The sequence below is a fragment of the Rissa tridactyla genome, chromosome 4 (assembly GCF_028500815.1).
Source record: "Rissa tridactyla isolate bRisTri1 chromosome 4, bRisTri1.patW.cur.20221130, whole genome shotgun sequence".
Lineage (NCBI taxonomy): Eukaryota > Metazoa > Chordata > Aves > Charadriiformes > Laridae > Rissa > Rissa tridactyla.
In genome coordinates this window covers 58,471,097-58,491,449 of record NC_071469.1, presented here as the reverse complement: position 1 = coordinate 58,491,449, position 20,353 = coordinate 58,471,097, and the positions used below count along the sequence as shown (strand labels likewise).

The 20,353-nt window shown below is 47.2% G+C and overlaps 1 protein-coding gene across 1 annotated transcript in view; it reads right to left on the bottom strand.

The window, feature by feature from the left end:
* EVL (Enah/Vasp-like) overlaps nt 1–19,629 on the bottom strand; it is a 161,955-nt gene extending 142,326 nt beyond the window's left edge. Inside the window, exon 1 of the mRNA XM_054197757.1 lies at nt 19,342–19,629. Coding sequence (XP_054053732.1) covers nt 19,342–19,346 — 5 coding nt within the window. The 5' untranslated portion in view covers nt 19,347–19,629. The remainder of the gene's footprint in view (nt 1–19,341) is intronic.
* Between the last annotated feature and the right edge of the window lie 724 nt (nt 19,630–20,353).

Here is a 20,353-nt window from a genome sequence, read left to right as displayed (position 1 = left end):
AAAAGTAACCTCACTGCAACAGATACAACTCCGTGGGTACCATGTATCTGTTGAGCAAGCTCTCTGCAGCACAGGATCACAGCGCCAAGGCCTTAGGAACTATTAGTTTACGGGGATTTTACATAGACATAATGTCAAAGCTTGGATCGCATCATGGCCCAGAATTTCACCCAGGACATGGAAGGATTATTCAGTGTGAGGCACTGATGGTAGAGAATTTGCTAAAAGCTGGCTGCATTGCTGTCACATTAAGATGTACCCTGCCCCTGCTTCCACTAAAAAGGAAAAAATTTTTCTTTCCCTTTCAACCAGTGCAAAAGATGTCAGAATAAACATTTGAAGGATTTTTTTTATTAAATACTGTGGAATTCTTTGTTCAGAAACAGCTTCTGACAGCAGCATCAGACATAAACCATGGCAATTTCAGAACGTCATTTGCTCACCCCCACGAGAACATACACAGGTTTTGATTCCTCCAAGGCTTCAGGACAGCCTAGCACCCATCTAGGTTCTACACACTAACCCATATGACCTGGCTGGCAGGAGGGAGATGCAAGTGGTGTGATGCCACTGGAGCTATGCTTCTACCCAGGGAAAGGTGACACCAACATCACACTGGTCAGGTTCTGGCCTACTATGTACTGACAAGTCTTGACTCCAGTAAGGCTTTTGACAGCGTCCCTCATCATACCCTCGTAGACACGCTCATCACTGTGTGTAAATACATAATGGGGGAGTAAAGAAGACAGCCTCTTCTCTGAGGTGACAGGCAACAGGACAAAGGGCAAGGGGCACAAATGCTGAAATACAGGAAATCCAATTCAAACATAAGAAGAAACTTTTCTACCATGAGGGTGGCCAAACACTGGTACAGGTTGCCCAAAGAGGGCCTTCACCGTCCTTGGAGGTACTCAAAACTCAACTGGACAAGGTCCTGAGCAGCGGGTTGGACTAGATGATCTCCAGATGTCCCTGTCAAGTTCCACAACTCTCTGTGACTCTGTGAGCAGGACCTTCCCATCCCTTGGGCATAGCACAGCTTGCTCCTAAAGTGTGCCTGGCTGCTACAGCAGCTGCTGCACAAGAAACATCAGGTCATTCCCACAACCTCTCCCCTTCGTGATAACTCATCTCACATGGAATTTATTTACTGATAACATATGCTCCCTGAGTAAAACACACATAGTGGAGGAAGATCCAAAGATCTGCATCAAAAGAAGTGTGGCCTGCAGGTCGAGGGAGCTGATTCTACCCCTCTAGTCTGCTCTCACGAGACACCCCACCTGGAGTACTGTGTCCAGCTCTGGAGTCCTCAGCACAGGAAGGACATGGACCTGTTGGAACAGGTCCAGAGGAGGGCCATAAAGATGATCCGAGGGCTAGAGCACCACTCCCGTGAAGACAGGCTGAGAAAGTTGGGGTTGTTCAGCCTGGAGAAGGCTACAGGGAGACCTTATAGCAGCCTTCCAGTACCTAAAGGGGGCCGACAGGAAAGATGGGGAGGGACTCTTTATCAGGGATTGTAGCAATAGGATGAGGGGTAACAGTATTAAACTGAAGGAAGGTAGATTTAGATGAGATATTAGGAAGAAATCCTTTACTGTGAGGGTGGTGAGACACTGGCACAGGTTGCCCAGAGAAGCCGTGGCTGCCCCATCCCTGGAAGTGTTCAAGGCCAGGCTGGATGGAGCTTTGAGCAGCCTGGTCTAGTGGGGCGTGCCTCTGCCCATGGCAGGGGTTTGGAACTAGATGGTCTTTAAGGTCCCTTCCAACCTAAACTATTCTATGATTCTAAGATCATACATAATCTTTAACAAAAAACATCGATGCATTAGACTACAACTTTGAGACTTCAAGCTGCCTTCTTCCTATAAGGCTGGAAGAGAGTTATGGGTGGCCACGAGCATATTCAATAACAAAGGAGACAGCTCAGGGATGTCCATCTCTGAAATGCACGTGGCTTGGCAACACTGTGCTCTGCAAAGGGTCGGTGCAGTGAAGGCATGGGTCTCTGGCAGCTTTACCAATTTCTTTGCAGAGCAGCAGAAAGACCTAATGTTTTTTAGCCAGATACAGCAAGGAGATATGTTGTATGACATTCCATGGGAAATCAAAACCACAGCATGCAGTTTAAGTTGCAAAGTACTGTTTTAAATATCATATCTGTATCTTTTATTTGTTCTTCACTTGAAGACTGAAAAACTGATTTTTTTTTTTAATTTTTTTTGAGAACCCAAGAAATATCACAACTCCTGCTCTCTGCTGCTCCTCCAAGACTCCTTGGAGAGGGTTCACTGATTTCTTCAGTGAAACATTATTAGGTCTGACACTTTAATTAAAGGTGGTGTCAAAATGAAGACAAAAATACCTTTTTTTACAGAAGCTGCATGTTATACTTTAGAGCCAAATGCATGCAAATTACAAAAAACAGGATCGCAGCAAAAGCCTTTACACAATCCATGAAACGGGTCAGCTTTCAGGACCCCACATCACCTGAACATCATCAGTTCTCCAGTTTCCAACACTATTGGGGATGAAATTCCGTTTCCCAACGAAAGGACCAGCACCGACACTCATAAAGAAGCAAAACAGTAACACAAACACCATGTGTTTGGGGCACCTTGCTTTGTTTTCCACATCCAGAGTTCTCCATCTCTCTCCTAATCTTCCTGCGAGTTATCTAACACGGGCCGGACTTCTGAGGTGGGGAACGGAAGAGTGAGGGAAGCCACGCCGCTCGCTTGGGGACTGTGCAGCAAAGTCACTGATGAAGTCTGAATTCTCATTTGGGCTCTGCCAACCCCCAGACCTCTGCTCAATGCACAGACCGAACTAGGGAGGTCTTTGACAAATCAAACCATTACAGCAACCTGCCCCAGCAGCCCCCAACCCCCATCCAGCCACCGCTACAGTTCGAGACCCAGCGATATTTCTTGCAGCCAGAAGAAACCAGGAGCGCTCAGGAGGGAGAGCAGAGCAGGAGGTCACACATACAAGCTACTTGTCCAGCTATAATTGCGTGGCTTATCATTTCTCAACTGAATGATCCCATTTTCTCCCTCTCTCTTTAAAAAACTACCTACTTAGGCTATACAACCATGATTAACTACCTGTAGTAGAGCTAGTAGCATTTTTACAGCCAAGTAAGGAGCAGTAGTACAAACCGCCCTACATTACCATGAATCAAGCTTAGTACTACACCTATTGCCTCCCTACCTGTACTGACATGGTCCCTTTCATCACTCAGGCTAGACCAGCAGGCAAGCCATGCAGAACACATCCAGTCTGTCTCACAACCGGGTCACAACCTTGGGAAAAGCAATGAGATGCACTTTTGTCCACCCCAAAACTGCACAAAGAAGGTGTACAGGACGAGGAAAGGACAGCAGGGGAAATCAGGAGTAGGTTTTGCGCCAGAGGGGTCTTGGCTCCAGACCCACTGACTGGTTTTTTTTTTTTTTTTTACACCAAACCCCAGAGTGAACTGCAGGAAACAGAAGCTTTTTCCTCCCAACAGTGCTCACTGCTGAAACATTGCATAGTCTTGCTGCCGTCCTGCCTGGCATTGCTGGGGGTTCAAAGCAGTGGCCTAAACCCAGGCGTCCAAGCACATGCACAGCACCCGGCATCCAGCTGGGCTCTGGTCTCCCACAAGGCATGTGCATCAGCCACACATCCATCACTTGGGTACTCCAGATCATTTGAAATGGAACTGGGCACCAATTCACTTTAGACAACTGACTCATATCTTCGAGTATTAAATATTTATTCATGAGCAAATCCTACTTCCCTCATCTTTGGAGGCAAAGAGAGGTGAGCATGACCTGTCCTCTAGCACGAGATACATTCGTCTTTCCAATGTATGAATGACTTCCAGAAGGAAATGGTCAGGTCATCACAGATAAACATCCCAGTCAAATCCTGGCTTAGCTAATTTCTAATGAATGAAGCCACAGAGCAGTCAGTGCAGCCCAGCGACCTTGAAAGGGAAGACAGAAGTAGCAAGGCTCTGCAAATGAATTCCCGAGACTCACAAAATGAGAGAACAACACAAAACCTCAAATACTACCCAAAACTTATTCCCCTTGCTCACAAAATTCCTACTAAGCTTCCAGCCCCAGACAGGCATCACTGCTCTTCCACATTTTGAACTCACATTTGTATCTCAGAGCACTGCAGATCCATCTAACTGACGCTTGCTCTTTCCAGCCCCACATTCCCAGTCGCATTCCCCCTATCTGCTGCAAATAGCTCAAGCTCTCTTAAGCTGCAAGTATCTTGCTTTCCCATCCACTGCCACGGGCACTACCACTCTTTTCTCTGCTGCCTCAGGCTGCTATTAGACGAGCACAACGTTAAGTGACATCAGCATTATCAGGCAGTGTTGGTGCCTGGGAAATACAAGCAATGCTGGCCCCTGGGGCTGCCCCTGCTCCAGGCTCACCACCCCCTCCACCTGCCCTTTCTCCAAAGACATGCCAGCTCCAGATGACTATTACCTTTGGCACTGTAGTGGTGGAGGGCCGAGGACAGAGATGAGCCTGCACAGCTGCCTCCCCACCTCCTCAGAGGCAGAAAGGTGGAGTGGAAAAGAGCTGCGATGTATGTAGGGGCAGTAAGAGCACAGGAAGGGCAAGGACAGGTCAAAGGAAACCCACTAAGGACAGTGGAGGAGAGGATGCGATATCCTGGGGAGAAGGATAGTTTGGACCCTTTGGGGATGTAAAATCTGAAGGATAGGTACTAGTTCCACAGCCAGACTGTGTCGACCTCACCTTCTGTTCCTTGACTACTCAACCTCTCCAAAAACTACTATTATTTAACAGTGCCATTGATGCTTGAGGGTGTCCTTTCCGGTACCACAACAGCTCCATATGGCATTGTCCCAGGGCTCCAACACCAGCATGGCTTGGAGGTCCTCCTCCCTCAGGTCTTCACTAAATTGTGTGGTTTAAGTCTCTGCAATATGTTTATATTCCACTGGCTTATCATATGGACAGGGGATTCAGCAACAGCCACAGTGATTTTTAGCTTATAATCACAACTTTCTTCTCTAATCCCTCTTCCTCTTTCAACCACCTCTTCTGAAACCATTTCAAAATGCCGCTAAGATAATCTTCTCTCTCCTCTCTCGTTCTCCCCTCGCAACTCCAAGTCTAAAATGCTTCTGTCTCTGACACCTTCCCATAAGTTTATTATTTATCTTTGTCGTGCAGGCTCTTTTATCCCACCATAGTTCCCAAGGCATCAGGAACATAAAGGAAACATTCCGAAGGAGTGTAAGGAACAAAAGGGTGATGGCAGATGTGATTATTCCTAAACAATCCCACACTTATATAAACAGAAGGTAGCACGCAACAAATGAGTAGTGGAAAAAAAAAAAGGGGGGGTATAGAAAAGTAATTATAACAAAAATATATGTGAATCTGCTCAGGAACCCTGAAATACCAGGATTTTTTCATTTTACATTTGAAAACCTGCTTTCTCTACATACTTTGGACCAGAGGTCCAAAGGGGTCTTTGGCCTCTTTTGACCAGCATATTGGGTTTTCTTCCAGCAAATATTCTTGGGGAGGGGAAAAAAAGGCATGCAACCAACCCTTGAAGTTATCACTGTACAAACACAGGAGATTCCTTGCTGAAGAACCATATAAAGGAAACTGTCACGGAGCCAAAATATTCTCTTGTGACAGCCAAGCTTCTTGCAACTTCCCAAATAAGGCCATGACTTTAAAGAGCATGTCTTTTCAAAGCCTCATTGATTTTCATCGCCTCATGAAGAAGCACATTGTTTATGTGTCTGGGTGTGCTGATACTAAAACAGGATGAGATGGGCACAGCTCGGTGGTTCCAAAGCCTGGTTTCCAGACAGATTGAACCGAATAATCACGGGAAGCTTCTAGAGGCTGACAGCACCCTTTGGCCACTGCTTTGGAGTGATTCCTTGTGCAAGCTGAAAGTAGAAGGTGTGAAGATGCTAACAGGGACAGCCAGCATTTCCTAGTACTCTGCAGATGATTGATAGATTTCAAGCAAATTTTGAAGCACAATATTATATTCCTTTCAACCTCCCAAAGTCCAGAGACTTTTGCATCAAAGTGCAGGCCAAGTTTCAGGTCATTTCTTTACTTTTCAAATACCGGTTTACTCATCTTCAGAGAAAGGAAAAAAAAAAAAAAAGCTATGGGATTAGATCAGCTTTGCTATATCTAGTTCATATTTATTATCCGTTATCTTCCTGAATAGCTTCAGTTTGGCAAATTGTTGAAAATAATCAGGTGCTTCCATTCTGCTACTTATTTTACACTTGAAGCACAGCACTATAAAATCAGATTGTTTCTGCACAATCCTTTGAAAACAAAGCAAGCCCTTAAAAAACACCCTACAGGAAAAACTAGCAGGTGTCAGCCGTTCCAGTTATCTCATCTTTGCAATTATCATGTGTCCATTCCTGTAATAATCAAAGGGCAAAAAATACACTCATAGAACTTTAAAGTCATGGATGGAAAAAGAAGAAAAACGGCAAGAAAGCGGGTCAGTAGAGCTTGTGTATATTGAAAGCACAAACTACTTAGGTGACGGCTATTCAGAAGGTACATGCTGTAGTACTGCATAGGCACAAAGGAGAGAAAAAGCCAAAGGAAATCAGTACAAGCCGGAGCCAAATAATGCATGACAGTTGTAGCTAAACATTGAGCAAATCAAACTTGGTGGTATCTGACTTCAAGCCACTCCATCAAGACTCGTGACGACTTCTGGTCCACGTGCTACATAACCCAACGGAGACCGAAGTTCCGGCGTATGAACAGTGCTGGAAGCAGGCTGTCTCTTGCACAAAGGGTTCACCTGAGGAGAAACAAGTCCCCACCTTCTCCACCTTGATCACACATTCACACTCCTGCCTCTACCCTGTGGAGCACCATGCAGACACAAACCAGGCCAAAAGCTGCCTAATCCAACAGAAAACTGATGGATTTTCTTTGGCTGGATTAACAAATTAACAAAACATTCCACAATGAAATGATCATGAAGTGCCACGCAAGGAGAGTGGTGGGAAGGTCCTTCTGGAGCCAGAGGGAATCAACACATAATTACACCCGTTTAGGCAGAACTAACAAACTGTCCTGTAGGGTTTATCTACATGAGAAAACTCTAGAAAGGTAATCTGAATTAACATTTCTGTAATGAATCAAACCACATTAGATCCCTGCAGACACACTCATTATTAATTAAATCAACCCTATTTCATATTTAGTATAATTTACTTTGATGTGAATTAAGCTTAATCAAATTAAGGTCACTTGAATGCTGAATCACAGAATATATACAATGGTTTAATTTAGTTTACCTAATTTACATTCACATTTTAGGTGATTTGGATTAATTTTCCTTCACGTCCTTGTGCAGACAGCTTTAGAATAGAGGGAGACAGCAAAGAACAGAAGAGATGCTGGAAAACTCCCCCCAAAATCAACAGTTTTGAGCTGTCAATGAATTCATTCCCCAGGAAAGGGGTACTAGAAGCTCTGTATCCTGCTGGCAGGGCCTCTGTATGCTCACTCTCCATGAAGGCTCTCCCTTGTCTCTCCATCTTTACTAAAGTTCCGCCGGAGCCCAGAGGCTGGAGAGAGAGACTCAGACCCTGCAGGTCTTCACTTCTCCATCCTCCTGCATTTGCAATACCTGACAAGATGTTGATGGGCCATCAGAAATGCACGTCCTGGAGGAAACTCAAGGAAGCTGAGGCATTTGATGTGGTTGTACCTTAAATAGCAGGTCACTGAAATATTTCACGTGTTTTGTACTATTAGGAAAACACGGCAGTTATCAAAGTTGTTGCTTTTAATAAAATAAAAATGCCTGCTTCTTTAGGCAGATGTGTTAAAGTCACTTGTCATGTTTATTCACAGTTTTAAGGTCTTATTCTAGTTTTGCTTACCCTGCTCCAACACTTGAAAAGTCACCACAGCGTGACTAGCAAACTCCCTTCACATTCCTCTTGCGTGACTATGCTTTTTACCATTAAAGAGATTTTTCTGTACACGCAGCTGCATAGACAAATGCACTCTGTCATATTTAGGGCACCAGTCATCTAATATTTTCTGCGACGCAGGTACCATCTGTGAAGCTGAACTGCAGTTTAGGCCTATCATATTGACATGGGTGTGGGGGAATCAGAGATGGAAATTGATATTAGATTATAATCCCACTACATTCAAATAGCAGAGGAGGACCCTAGCAAGGCCAGGCTCAACCACAGCCTCTAATACCCAAGAATACCTCCAAAATGTTTGTTTGGGGAACCTTTCACTGTGCTGTTTGTTTTGCAGTGTCCACTCAGGATTACCATCTTTTAAGGGTCACAAACGGCGTCCAAACCTCCGAAGCAAAAAGATGAACGGACCCTGATGGCTCTAACAGATGACAGCTGGTATCAGGGTGTGACTAAGTCTGCAGGGACCGACTTTGACCAAAGTGACAAAGAGATCAAAGACTGGAGACCAGCGTCAAGAATATGAGGCCATAGAAAGCATTCCTGAGTAAGGAAGAAGGACCATTGTTTTAGCAACTTAGCATGGAAATCCTTAGCAAACCACTGGGCTAATCAGGCCGTGCAGTGATTTCAATTTGAGCTCCTGGAAGCATGACGTCCCCCCCGAGAGGAGGGTTGGACATGGAGCATCATTTCCATCTGGGCACCGCTGGCGTGATGCTGACACCCATTTACACAGCTCCACGGTGAAGCGGTGCAGGGGATGGAGCCAGCTGAGAACACCAGCGCTTTGCTTTCAGACTGGGAGCACTGACTAAACCGGACCCACAGCAGTACCGACACCAGAACCCCTGCCACGCTTGGGACGGTGGTGACAGAGAAATGCACGATGCGAGGCATTCACCCCGCACACCTTTGAACAAGCTTCGTAGCTTCAGACATGTCCTTGTGGGTGTTTATTGCTCTTGAAAACTCATTTCCACCCTCCCTGGTTTGCTGCCTGGCTCAGTCTCCCCTCTGCTATTTCTGTAACGCTCTCATATTTAATACCATGAAATTTTAATATAGTATGCTGGCTCAGGTTTTTTGAGATCCCGCAAAGGGTTGCAGTCACACGGTTCTGGCACTATTTTTGTTTAGCAAGACAGGACAGAAGAGACGAGCAGGCCCTTGCAGCTCATCCTCAGGCAGCTGGTGAGGAGCACAAGATGAGGGGGTGTCCCCTGGGGTCAACACAACAGGCCCAGTGGGACCCCCCCACACACACACACACACATTCCTCAGTCAGGCTAAACGCTCTGCCCATCTTTCCACTCATTCATTATTTCCATTTTGGCTCACAAAGCCCAGAAAGGGGAGGACTAGCCCCACCAGGGCAGCTCCACCATTCCCTGCCCTCCCCACCACTTCCCAGCAAACCCACTCCTTGTACCACCCACCTGCCACCTCCTCTCCCCCCAGGGCAGGGCTTGGCATTGACTTACTGCCAGGTTCTTGGTTAATAGTTGTTCGTTTGGGAGGGGAGCATTTCACACAAGAGATGCTCATGTTCCTCTTTGTATATGTTAAAAGTGGGGACTTCCATGCAGAGGACAGGAATAGGGCAGCTTTTGGCTCCCTTCCTAAAAGCTACGACATCTCCCCCGCTGAGCTCTGCCCTCAAATGAAGAAGCGAGCCCTCACCGCTCCATCAGACCCCAATCCCATCAATACTTGCACAGACACTTAAATTTGTTACGGTCAGTGGCCTTATCACAACGGTCATTAGGTTCACAAACATCAAGGATGCTGTTCCCAGTAATAAGGTCAAGAATGTGTACAAGTCTTTTCAAGATTAGGACCTTAATGCCGTAGCATCGGCCGGCTTTCCTCCTGCCTCCAGCATTACATGTGGGCAGCTGAAATCCCTAAGGATGGAGGGGGATGACCATTTCCGGGCTGACTTGCAGGTAGAGCAAGGCGCTACTCGGGGCTGCTCCTGGGCATGTGATGAGCTAGATGGCCCCAGGGATCACCACTCACCATGGCAATCTTGGGGGCAGTTGTACGTGATTCATATGCTGCAAGCTAGTATTTGACCGCTCAACACCAATTAAAATGAATAAATACAAAGCCAAGAGTCAGTAGGTCAGGCTCAGGGAGGATCCACCACAACGCCGGGCTACCAGTGGAGGCATCAGGAGGATCCACCACAATGCCGGACTACCGGTGGAGTCATAAAATGGTGTTGTGAGTTACGGATTGCTCTGGTAGCAGCTGACAAAGCAGCACTTCAGTGAAGTCCTCTAATGGAAAACACCGCAGTGTCAAAGCAAAATTAAGGGACGAAACTCCTCGTTGGAGGATGTTCTTACTACCAGACAAGCAAAACAACAGACGGGGACAGATATAGGACATTTTATCACGCGTACAGGTAAAATGAATATAAGACCATGTTGTCTCTGACTAGTCAAAGAAATTAATTGCCTGAGAATAGCAAGGCTGATTTTTTTGGATGACTCAAATCCCTGCTTCTCAATGTAACAGCGGTAGGATCAAAAATTGACTTAGATTCACCTGGATGATCTATTTAGTTATTTAATAGAAAGATTAGCATGGAAATGTATTGCAGCACTCAACACTAATTCATGACAAAGTCAGAATATTAAAGTTACCTCATTCTGTCAAAATATGCTAGTCCAGTGTTTCTCTCATTTTAAATCACAAATCCTTTTCGGAATTCACAGATTATCTCAAATCCCAGCACTGTTTGGCAGGTGGGAACGAGAGTGACAGACAAAACAGAGTCATTTAATAAAATGATGATGATTTTAGTACCAAAAACTGCGTAATAACAGCAGTAAGAAGCTAATGGGCATGGGTACATACATACAAACTGCCTGAAAATATGTGCATACGTGGATGATTTTAATTTCCTCGTTTCTGGTTTTCAAACTCTCTTTTGATGTCCTGTGCTCCACAAACCACAAGTGAAGTAGCGCTGGTCCACTCAGTGCTGAAGACGTATTCCTACTCATCCAGCACAGATGTAACCGACTTATTTCCAATTACAGCTTTTTCACTTGAATTTACTTATTTAAGCTAACCTTTTATCATGAGCATTCAACAGTCCTGGCTGTGTTTAGCTGTTCCTGCCGCGAGCAAACACACACCCACGGAACGTCCCTGCAGCCAACCCCCTGATCTGCGTACCGCTACGGGGGAAAAAAAAAAAAGGATACAGCATGCAATTAAAGGGATTAGGGTGGCCACGGCCCTGCTTCTTGCTAATGCCATTTCAGTGTTATTTTCTAGATCCCCTCGTTACTGAGGGAGTGGCTTACCGACGAGGGATAAAGGAAGGAAGCAACACACATGCTGACTAAGAAGAAGCAGCGAATGATGGGAAAGGGAAAAGAAGAAAGAGGAGGAAGGAATGAATGGACAGCAATATATAAGGAACTTTACCATAATGATTAGCGCTCAGCATAAATACGCTTGTCATCCTCAGAAATGCTTTTTGAACTCCATTCTAGCAAAGCAAGAGCTTGAACGGGACCAAATTAAGCATATCCTTAAATCCTGTGCTAGACTGAGACCTAGCTGCTTAATCGTCTTAATTCCCCTTCAGGTAAGTATCGTCATCCTCCAGCAGATAAAGAAATGAAGCCAAAATGGTTGGAAGATTTAGCAGCCAGGGAAGCACAGTGTATCTGCACCGCGGAACTCACCACAATGACAGAGATGGGGCCTGAACAGCATCGCTGCAAAGCCAGACCCAAACCACGTCCTCCTCTCTGGAGCATCTACCCGTGCCTGTACCCGTGGCACACTACAATTCATGGTACTATACTAAGCCCAGTTACTCTACACAGCTTTTTGGTTTTGCCTTTTTTTTTTTCCCCACAGTAAATCACAGAAAAACATGTCTAACCATCCTGGCACCTATGTGAGGCTGAAGAGAGAGAGAAGAAAACTATAAGATCTCAAGTTGCAGGAATGACACCTACTGCCTGAGAAATGAATTGCTCACCTAAATGAGATCTGCACTCAACGGTGAGGGGCTTCCAGAGAACAAGCCAGCACAGGGACATGAGCCAGCAATGTGCGCTCGCAGCCCAGAAAACCAACCATATCCTGGGCTGCATCAAAAGCAGCATGGCCAGCAGGTCGAGGGAAGTGATTCTGCCCCTCTACTCCACTCTGGTGGGACCCCACCTGGAGTATTGCGTCCCGCTGTGGAGTCCCCAACATAAGAAGGACATGGACCTGTTGGAACGGGTCTAGAGGAGGGCCATGAAGATGATCAGAGGGCTGGAGCACCTCTGCTGTGAGGACAGGCTGAGGGAGTTGCCTGGAGAAGGGAAGGCTCCAGGAAGACCTTAACGCAGCCTTTCAGTACTTAGAGGGGGCTTATAAGAAAGATAGCAACTTTTTACTGGGACCTGTAGTGACAGGACAAGGGGCAATGGTTTTATACTGAAAGAGGGTAGGTTTAGATTAGACATAAGGAAGAAATTTTTCATGATGAGGGTGGTGAGAGACACTGGAACAGGTTGCCCAAAGAAGTTGTGGCTGCCCCATTCCTGTAGATGTTCAAGGCCAGGTTGGATGGGACTTTGAGCAACTTGGTCTATTGGAAGGTGTCCCTGCCCATGGCGGGGGCAGGGCTGGACCAGATGATCCTTAAAAGGCCCCTTCTGACCCAAACCTTTCTGTGATTCATATCAAACAGGCCCAGCGTCACTGCTGGCTATAAGGGTGATCACATGAAAGCCTGGAGGGAATTCAGGCATGGGGGAGGTTTAGTGAGGTGAGGAAGGGTTTTGAATTCCTGTTCAACAGCACGTATAACTCAAGGGGAAAAACCTCTCCATCAGGAACCCAGGAGAATACCCTTTTTGCACTGGGAACATGGTAGTAGTTAGACGATGCTCATCCATACTACCAGCTGGGCTACACGGTTTGTAACACAAGCACTGGGGAGCCTGAGTAGGAGGGTCTGCAGTGGATAAAAGGAAGAGCAGGAGCAGCATCTCAGCAAAAGCCAAATTGTAATCTGCTGTAACAGCATTCTCTGGAGAAACGGTTTCATGAGCATTTCTGGCGGTGCCAGGAAGCACTGCCTGAACTTTTCCACCACCTGCCTGCTCCTACCCTATATACATACACCCTTGGTGTATAGAAAACGCAAATTTTCTTTTCTTCTGTCTTCGTACATAAAAATTCATGATCCGGGTCACCCTACCAAATCACAAATGGCCAACTTGGCACAGCTGAGGGGAGCAGATATGAGAACTCAGAAGAAACATATCAATGAACACTGAAGTTGAAACAAATGTAAGGCTTGAATGCCTACATCAAGAAGGAAAATCAAAAGTTTCTGGCTGCCACACATCTCTCCCGCTCCAGGACTGTGAAATATCCAGTGAAATGTAACGCTTCACTAGTTGTTGTGATGTTACGGAATGGCACTGTGGATAGTCAGAAACGTGAAGGAGGTTTCCAGTCACGAATTTTTGGTAAGGACTTGCCCAGTCTGTCTCCTCTGATTAATAAGAATAGATATTCTTAACGCTTTTATAACTCTCAAGTGAAGAATAGCTTTGGAAAGGCTGTCAATACCATGCTGAGTGTTTGCTCAACGCAAAAATGCAAAGTCTCACGGGAAGAAACATTCTGCAGCGCTAAATACCCCAGAAATGAAAGAGAAAAAAAAAAAAAAAAGACCAAATTTAAACTGTTTTCAATTTCACTCAGTCACAACCCAGACTGAAACACACTTGGAGCGTTACTGGGTGCTGCGCACACCCACGAACACAGACCCATGACCAGGAGAACGTGACGGATGAACCATCCTGTCACTCCGCTTCCGACGGTGCAGGCTCTGAATGTCTCCGTTCACCCAGGGACTGGGAAACACCCCATCCTTACACCGCAAAGCTCCCCGCCAGCTAATCAGCCAGGAGCAAGGTGGATTAACCCAAGTAAGACTGTGTGCTGCCTTACGCCCAGGCGGCCTCACGACAGCCTGTCTGGAGGTCTGGTGTCTTCTCCCCGGGCTGCATTACGGCCATAGTCTTGCAGGGAGGGGGGCTTTCCTGGTGCGTGGCTCCCACGCGTCTTGGTGGAAGCTCTGAGCTGTAGCCGGGCGGCTTTCGGTCGCTGCCCCTCATTATGGCACATCAGATCAAAAAGCAGATGAAACAGAAGTCTCGGGTAGGTGACTGCGGATGAAATCCGCCTCAGGGTGAACAACAGGGTGAGGCGAAGGAAGGGTGGCAGAGCTACTCCACCTTCCTCCCTGCTCCTGGGAAACCCAACCTAGGCACAGGGCTGAGAAAAAGAAAGAGGGGGGGAAGCACGGGGGATCCCTACTGTTCTGCAGTGGCTATGAAGAAAACAGAAAATATATCCCAAAACTCCCCATCCTCTTGTAGGAGCAATACTAATGTACGCTGGGACAGCCTTCACTGCTTATCTGCTGCAATGAAGGACAATACCAAACCATCAGCTAACGTTATTTTTTTTTTTTAAATGCAAATAGAAAGCGTATGAGATGATACTAAGATTCAGATTCAGCAAAGAAACCTGAAATATCTACGGTGACCTTCTCAGATACAGAAAATCAATAGCTCATTCAATTTATTTTATCTTAATTCTGTAATTATTAGGACTGAACATTAGTCACGATTCATTTTATTTTGGCAGCAGCTTTAGAAATCTTTTCTAAAGAGGTTCAATACTGCTCATCTTAGACAGCGCCCAGAACTGAGAGAAACTATGACGGACAGCAAGAAAAATAAGGAAAGAAGTCACAAAACTGCTAACCTGCAAGATACAGGAAATTATTGGAGCCTGAACTGTGTTTGCACTTTTGGGAAGATTTTGATGATTGAAGAGAGAATACTTAAAATACTTAAATACTTACAAAGAGAGAAGGACAGTGCTGCCCAATGGAAGCATCTAACCGAGTACAAGGAAAGACTACGCAGACATCTTTAATCACAACACACTTCTAACGAACGGAGCCGTTCCGCGTTAGGACATCTGTTGTTTAACACGGCCGGAGCGATCCAGGAAAGGACAGAAGCGAGACGCCACACAAAGCCGCAATACTGAGTTAAACACACCTGCACACCCTCACTTGAAAGACCACCTTCAGCCCCCATTACACCATTACACAAAGAATACAATCCAAAATATTCCGGAAAAGGGGGGAATGCACAAGACGATATCCGGAAGTTTATGCATTATTTTAGAGAGGGGAAAATAAGTTTATTTTTTAAGTATAGAGAATAACAATTAGCGTGAAAGAGGCACAACCCGGCCTGGCTGTTCGCAGGTCCTGACCCACCATCGCTCGGTCCCCCATGAGCCAGCACCTTTGCACGGCCACAGCTGCCCCGCTGCAACATTCCACGGAGGTCCAAAATTTGTTGCCAAAGGAGTTTGCCTGCAGCTAGACCTAAACTACCCCTCCAAAGGTCTTAGCGGAGCTTAACAAAAAGCCATTTTCTGTCAGCGGCAGAGTATCCGCGCTTAGACATCGCTGACGACGCTACGAGAGTCAAAGGGCTGGGTGTTTTCTCATGGAGCGACACCGGCAGAACTGCCTGGCACAGATGTGGCTCCAGGGGCCACAAACTCGAACACGCCAAAAGGCAGGGTTGTAGAAGGTGGTGTGACAACTCCCAGCCGTCCCCCCGCCTCCCCTGCAACACCCAGGCACAGAGCAAGGAGTCCAAACACGGCAGGACGGAGCTTTCAAATTAAACAAAAAATTAGGTAAGTTACAGGCATATTGCTCCAGCTCAGAAATCAATCACTATGTGACAAGGTTAAAAGATGCTTTACAGACAACTTGATTTTATTACCCATCTCAGGGGATGCTGCTACTGTCCTGCGGGAGACAGTACACCGGGCTACACAGGCCACTAGTCCCATGAGGTCAATAATCCCAATTCTGACATTAAAAACACCAACAACACGTTCTCTCTGATTTGTTACAGATGCAAACAAAAAAGAAACAGTTAAGAAAAAGAAAACATAGAAAAAAAACCACTGCATACCTGCAGCACCAGTTACCCTCCAAGCAAACTAAAAGCACTGGCAAAACTCTTGAGTTATCTCGTGAACTGCTTAATGAAGGGAAAACGTGGAAGACAATGAAATGCTCAATACATTGTGTTTATTGGAACAAATGTAAAGACTTTGCTTATGCCTGCAAACAAAACGTTTAAGAAGACTGCCATATATACGCTTCTTGTTATTAAAACAGGTTTCTACTAGGAATACTCGGCTGTCTTTTTCTCAGGGTGTTGCTCCGTCCCTTTAAACCAGGGCTAAATACAACAGCTTTTTAGGATTTCCAGTTGGCAGCTACACAGGTCAGAACAGAAAGGTTGACTTTAGCAAGAGAACTCTACAAACGCTGAGGTGCTACGGGGCACCGTCTTCCCCAGTAACTTCAGCATTAAACTCCCTACCTTGCGTTTGATTAAAGCCTGCGTTACCGCAAGAGAGTAAGGATGGTTTTAAGCTGAATAATCCTGTTCAGAGGTTGTTTCCACCTCCGGATAATTCACTCTATGTTTGGTTTAGAATAAACAAAGTGCTTAAAGCGGGAGGCTTTCCCCTGCACCGCTGCCTCCGGACCGCAGCACGGAGAGAGACACCTCACCCTCCCCACAGTCGTGGCAAAGACAGAGGCAGGGACCCTTTTTTTCAGGGATACACCCAAAAGGCTATGAGCTGGGTTTTATTTTTAAGAACCGAGACCACCGAAACACAGATGCCTTATAAGCTACATCTGTGCCTAACAAATGTGAGGTTACACCTCTGTTGACAGAATGTACAAATCTTATTTTCATCTACAGCAGTATTCACAGACATTTTTCCCCAAATATGAGCTAATTCTGTTACTTCCAAAAATAAATGAGTATCCGCTGTAGAATAACCCCAACATTTGTTATACTCCAGCAATATTTTTATACACTAAGAAGTAATAACATCTCTGCACTTTATCATTTCCCACCCAGGAATCCTAATCCACTTTTGAGATAGAACACCTATTATAATCTTTTTTATTATATATCATGTTTTTTTTTATTATATATCATGCTTTATTACTAAGACCTGTGGTACACCCAGCCATCCACGCACTTTATACCTTACAAGTGAAGGCATAAAGAAATTATCAAAAAATGGAAACCATCGCATAAATGCAATTGTGCAAGGAACAGCACTGTAATCTTTTCACCACAAAAAGCAATATAAATAAAACATGCATGGCTAAGCAAATGTTTTAAGAAGGTTTTTATTAAATGAGCATATAGCCTGACAGGATCTTTTGGAATTCTATAGCCTATATTTATTAAAGAAGAATTGTTACTGAAAAAGGGTTTAGGTGATTTGCAGATATATATTTACTGACGGGTACAACCTATTCAGTAGTGACTGCATAAGCAAGGAAAAAAAAATCAGTAATGGAAAGCTTGAAAAACAGGAATTCATTCAAAAAAACCAAAACAAGCATGTCTGTTATAGTATAAAAGTGCTAATTACAAGAAAAGACTATTTTAAGTGTGATACACTCGCCAAGTGTCACACGAGGACAACGGAAAAGGGCAGCTGAGCAAGAAGCGCCCAGCAGCACATGCAGCCCCAGGTCGGGGGCTGCTCCCTCACCTAGACCAGGCACGGCCTGGCGCCAGGCGTCCAACCCAGAGAAGGACCCTGTCCATCATCCTCGAACGTGAGGAGACGGGCAACTCCCGAAGCCCCTGTTGGAGTTAAACTGCTTTTTCCTCCCAAAAGCCCCTGCAGCTCCCTCCTCCTCTGAAAGCACCCCCGGCTCTCCCGGTGGGGGTCACCTCAGGTGCACAACTCACACTCTGTGTGGGTCTCTCTCGTTCCCACTGCCTCTTCCAACCAAAAGCACAACCCTCAACTGCAGAAGTCCAAGTGAAGCAGGGTACCTCCAGGTGGGAGAAACTCAAAATTGTTCCAGCCTTCCACCTAGCCCGTGGTGCCTCCTCAGGGGGTGAAAGATGAGCTCATGAGTCAAAGTCAGCTCTCCTCCTTCATGGGGCAACAGCTCTGCCAACCGGCCTACAAACTGAATGGGAGGGAGCAAAGGAAAACTTCCCTCCCATCTGTTGTGTTTGATCTCCGGAATTCTCTGAGCAGCATCGTAACCAGACCAGGTGAGACTGATGGAGACACACCACTTGTGTGGAGACCAGAGGGGTCTAGGCCACCAGTCACTGACACTGCAGGCTCGTGTGCTTTCAGCCCACCCCAAGAACTTTATTTTAAGCAAATGAAAAAAACTAATGGTAAGATAAATGACTAAATAAATCCATAAATCCATGCAGCTCCAAGCCTTCGGCACATATGCTAATGTCAGGAGTAAATGTTAACTGTAAATGCAGGCGCAGGTTTTTAGACTTGCACTGTATTTCCTAGGAGCAATGCCAGCCTTGCAATCCGGGGATCAGGCACCACAGAGAGGTATCTGGCTTCAAACTGTTATTTCTATTCTTAAGGTTTCCCAGAGCAGTTTTACCTTGCTAAAGATAATAATTAAGTGGAAAGAATCACTAGTATTAGAAGATGAATCAGAGGCTGGGTTGCTCCGAGATACTGACAGCTCAAGTGAACTCTTGAGTAAATGAGGAAAGAGGGAGATTTGGAAGAGCGTAAACCAAAACAAATAACATTTTTTCTTCCTTCCTTCCACTTATCTGGCTGCAGGAAATCTGTGAGTTTGTTGGTTTGGGTTTGTTTTTGTTTTTTTTCCTATTCACAATAGACAAACTGACCTCGGGAAAACTACCAGTTGGAGCCCCCAAGAGAGACTCCGGGAGATCCCGCACGACCTGTGCTGGATGCTGGGGAGCAATCACATCTCCATCCTCCCCCCGCCGCCCTCGCCCTTCCCGGGACCTGCCCCCCGCCAGCCCCGCACACCGTCCCGCCCGCCGGGCGCTCTCTGGCCGAGGCTCATCCCCGACCGTCCCCAGCGGGATTGCGAGGAAGCAGCAGCTTCCAAGCAGGATCCCCGGGGCCGCCCATGGCAGCACCCATTTCCAAGCCCTTTGTAACCGCCGCGATAATCTCTCGCATGGATTTAGGCGCTGACAGTCAAACGTGCCAAAAATGTCACCACCCACTCGCATTATCCATCCGGAGAAGGACTAGGAAGCGCCGCATTGCTTAACCTCTCCTCCGCCTTCCACCCGCACAGGAAACCCCCCCCCACGGCGTGACACCATCGCGGGGGGAACCGCGGACACCCCCCCATCACCACCCCCACCCCCGCGCCTTCTCCGCGGTGCCCGGCGCTGCGCATCCCCCGCGCTCACCTCATCTTCCCGGCGGGGCGGCGGCGGCCCGGGACGGGGACGGGAGCGGGGAGGGCGGTGGTGGCGGCTGGGGATGGTGGTGGCGGTGGGGGGGGTGGGTGTCTCCGGTGGCGGCACCGCCGGTCCCCGCGGTGCTATCCGGGCAGCGCGGCGGCGGGCAGCCCCTCCGCCGGCCCGGCCATGTTGCCGGCTCCCGCCCGGCTGCGCTGCGTGTGTCTGTGTCTGTCTCTGTGTGTGTGTGTGTGTGTGTGTGTGTGGGCAGGACAAAGCGCTGCCGCCGCCCGCTCCGCTCCCACGCGCGGCGGGGCCGCCCCGCCCCGCGCAGACTCCGCGGAGGAGGGCGGAGGGGGGAGCCCGCAGGTGAGGCGGGGGCGGCGGAGCGGCCGCGCATCCTGCGCGGAACCCGCCCTCCGGCTCCTCGGGAACCGGTCGTGCCCCGTCCCCGAGCCGTCGCCGGCTGGAGCGCGGGCGGGCAGAAATTCCGTTTCCAGTTAATGCTGGAGGGGAGTTGTGCTTTCTGCCTGAACGGAGGGTGTAGAGAGGTGGGGGTCGGTCTCTTATCTCAGGTAACAGGCGATAAGACAAGAGGAAACGGCCGCAAGTTGTGCCAGGGGAGGTTTAGACTGGATATTAGGAAAGATTCTGCGCCAAAAGGGTTCTCAAGCATCGCAACAGGCTGCCCAGAGGAGGGGGGGAATCACCATCCCTGGAGGTATTTAAAAGAGGGGTAGACATGGTGCTTAGCAATATGATTTATTGGTGGGTTTTGTCAGAGTTAGGTTGATGGTTGGTCTTAATGATCTGAAAGGTCCCTTCCAGCCTAGGCAATTCTATGATTCATCCCTTTCCGCTTTCCCTAGATGGGTGTCCCTGTGAGCTCTCTTATCCTGCTGTCAGCCACGTTCATCCTCCACAACCACCTTCCCCACCTGCCCCGGGGTGCCCTGGGCTGCCCCCCAGCCCTGCTGCTTCTCCCCATCCACCTCTCCTCCCCGCTCCATATCCCAGTCCT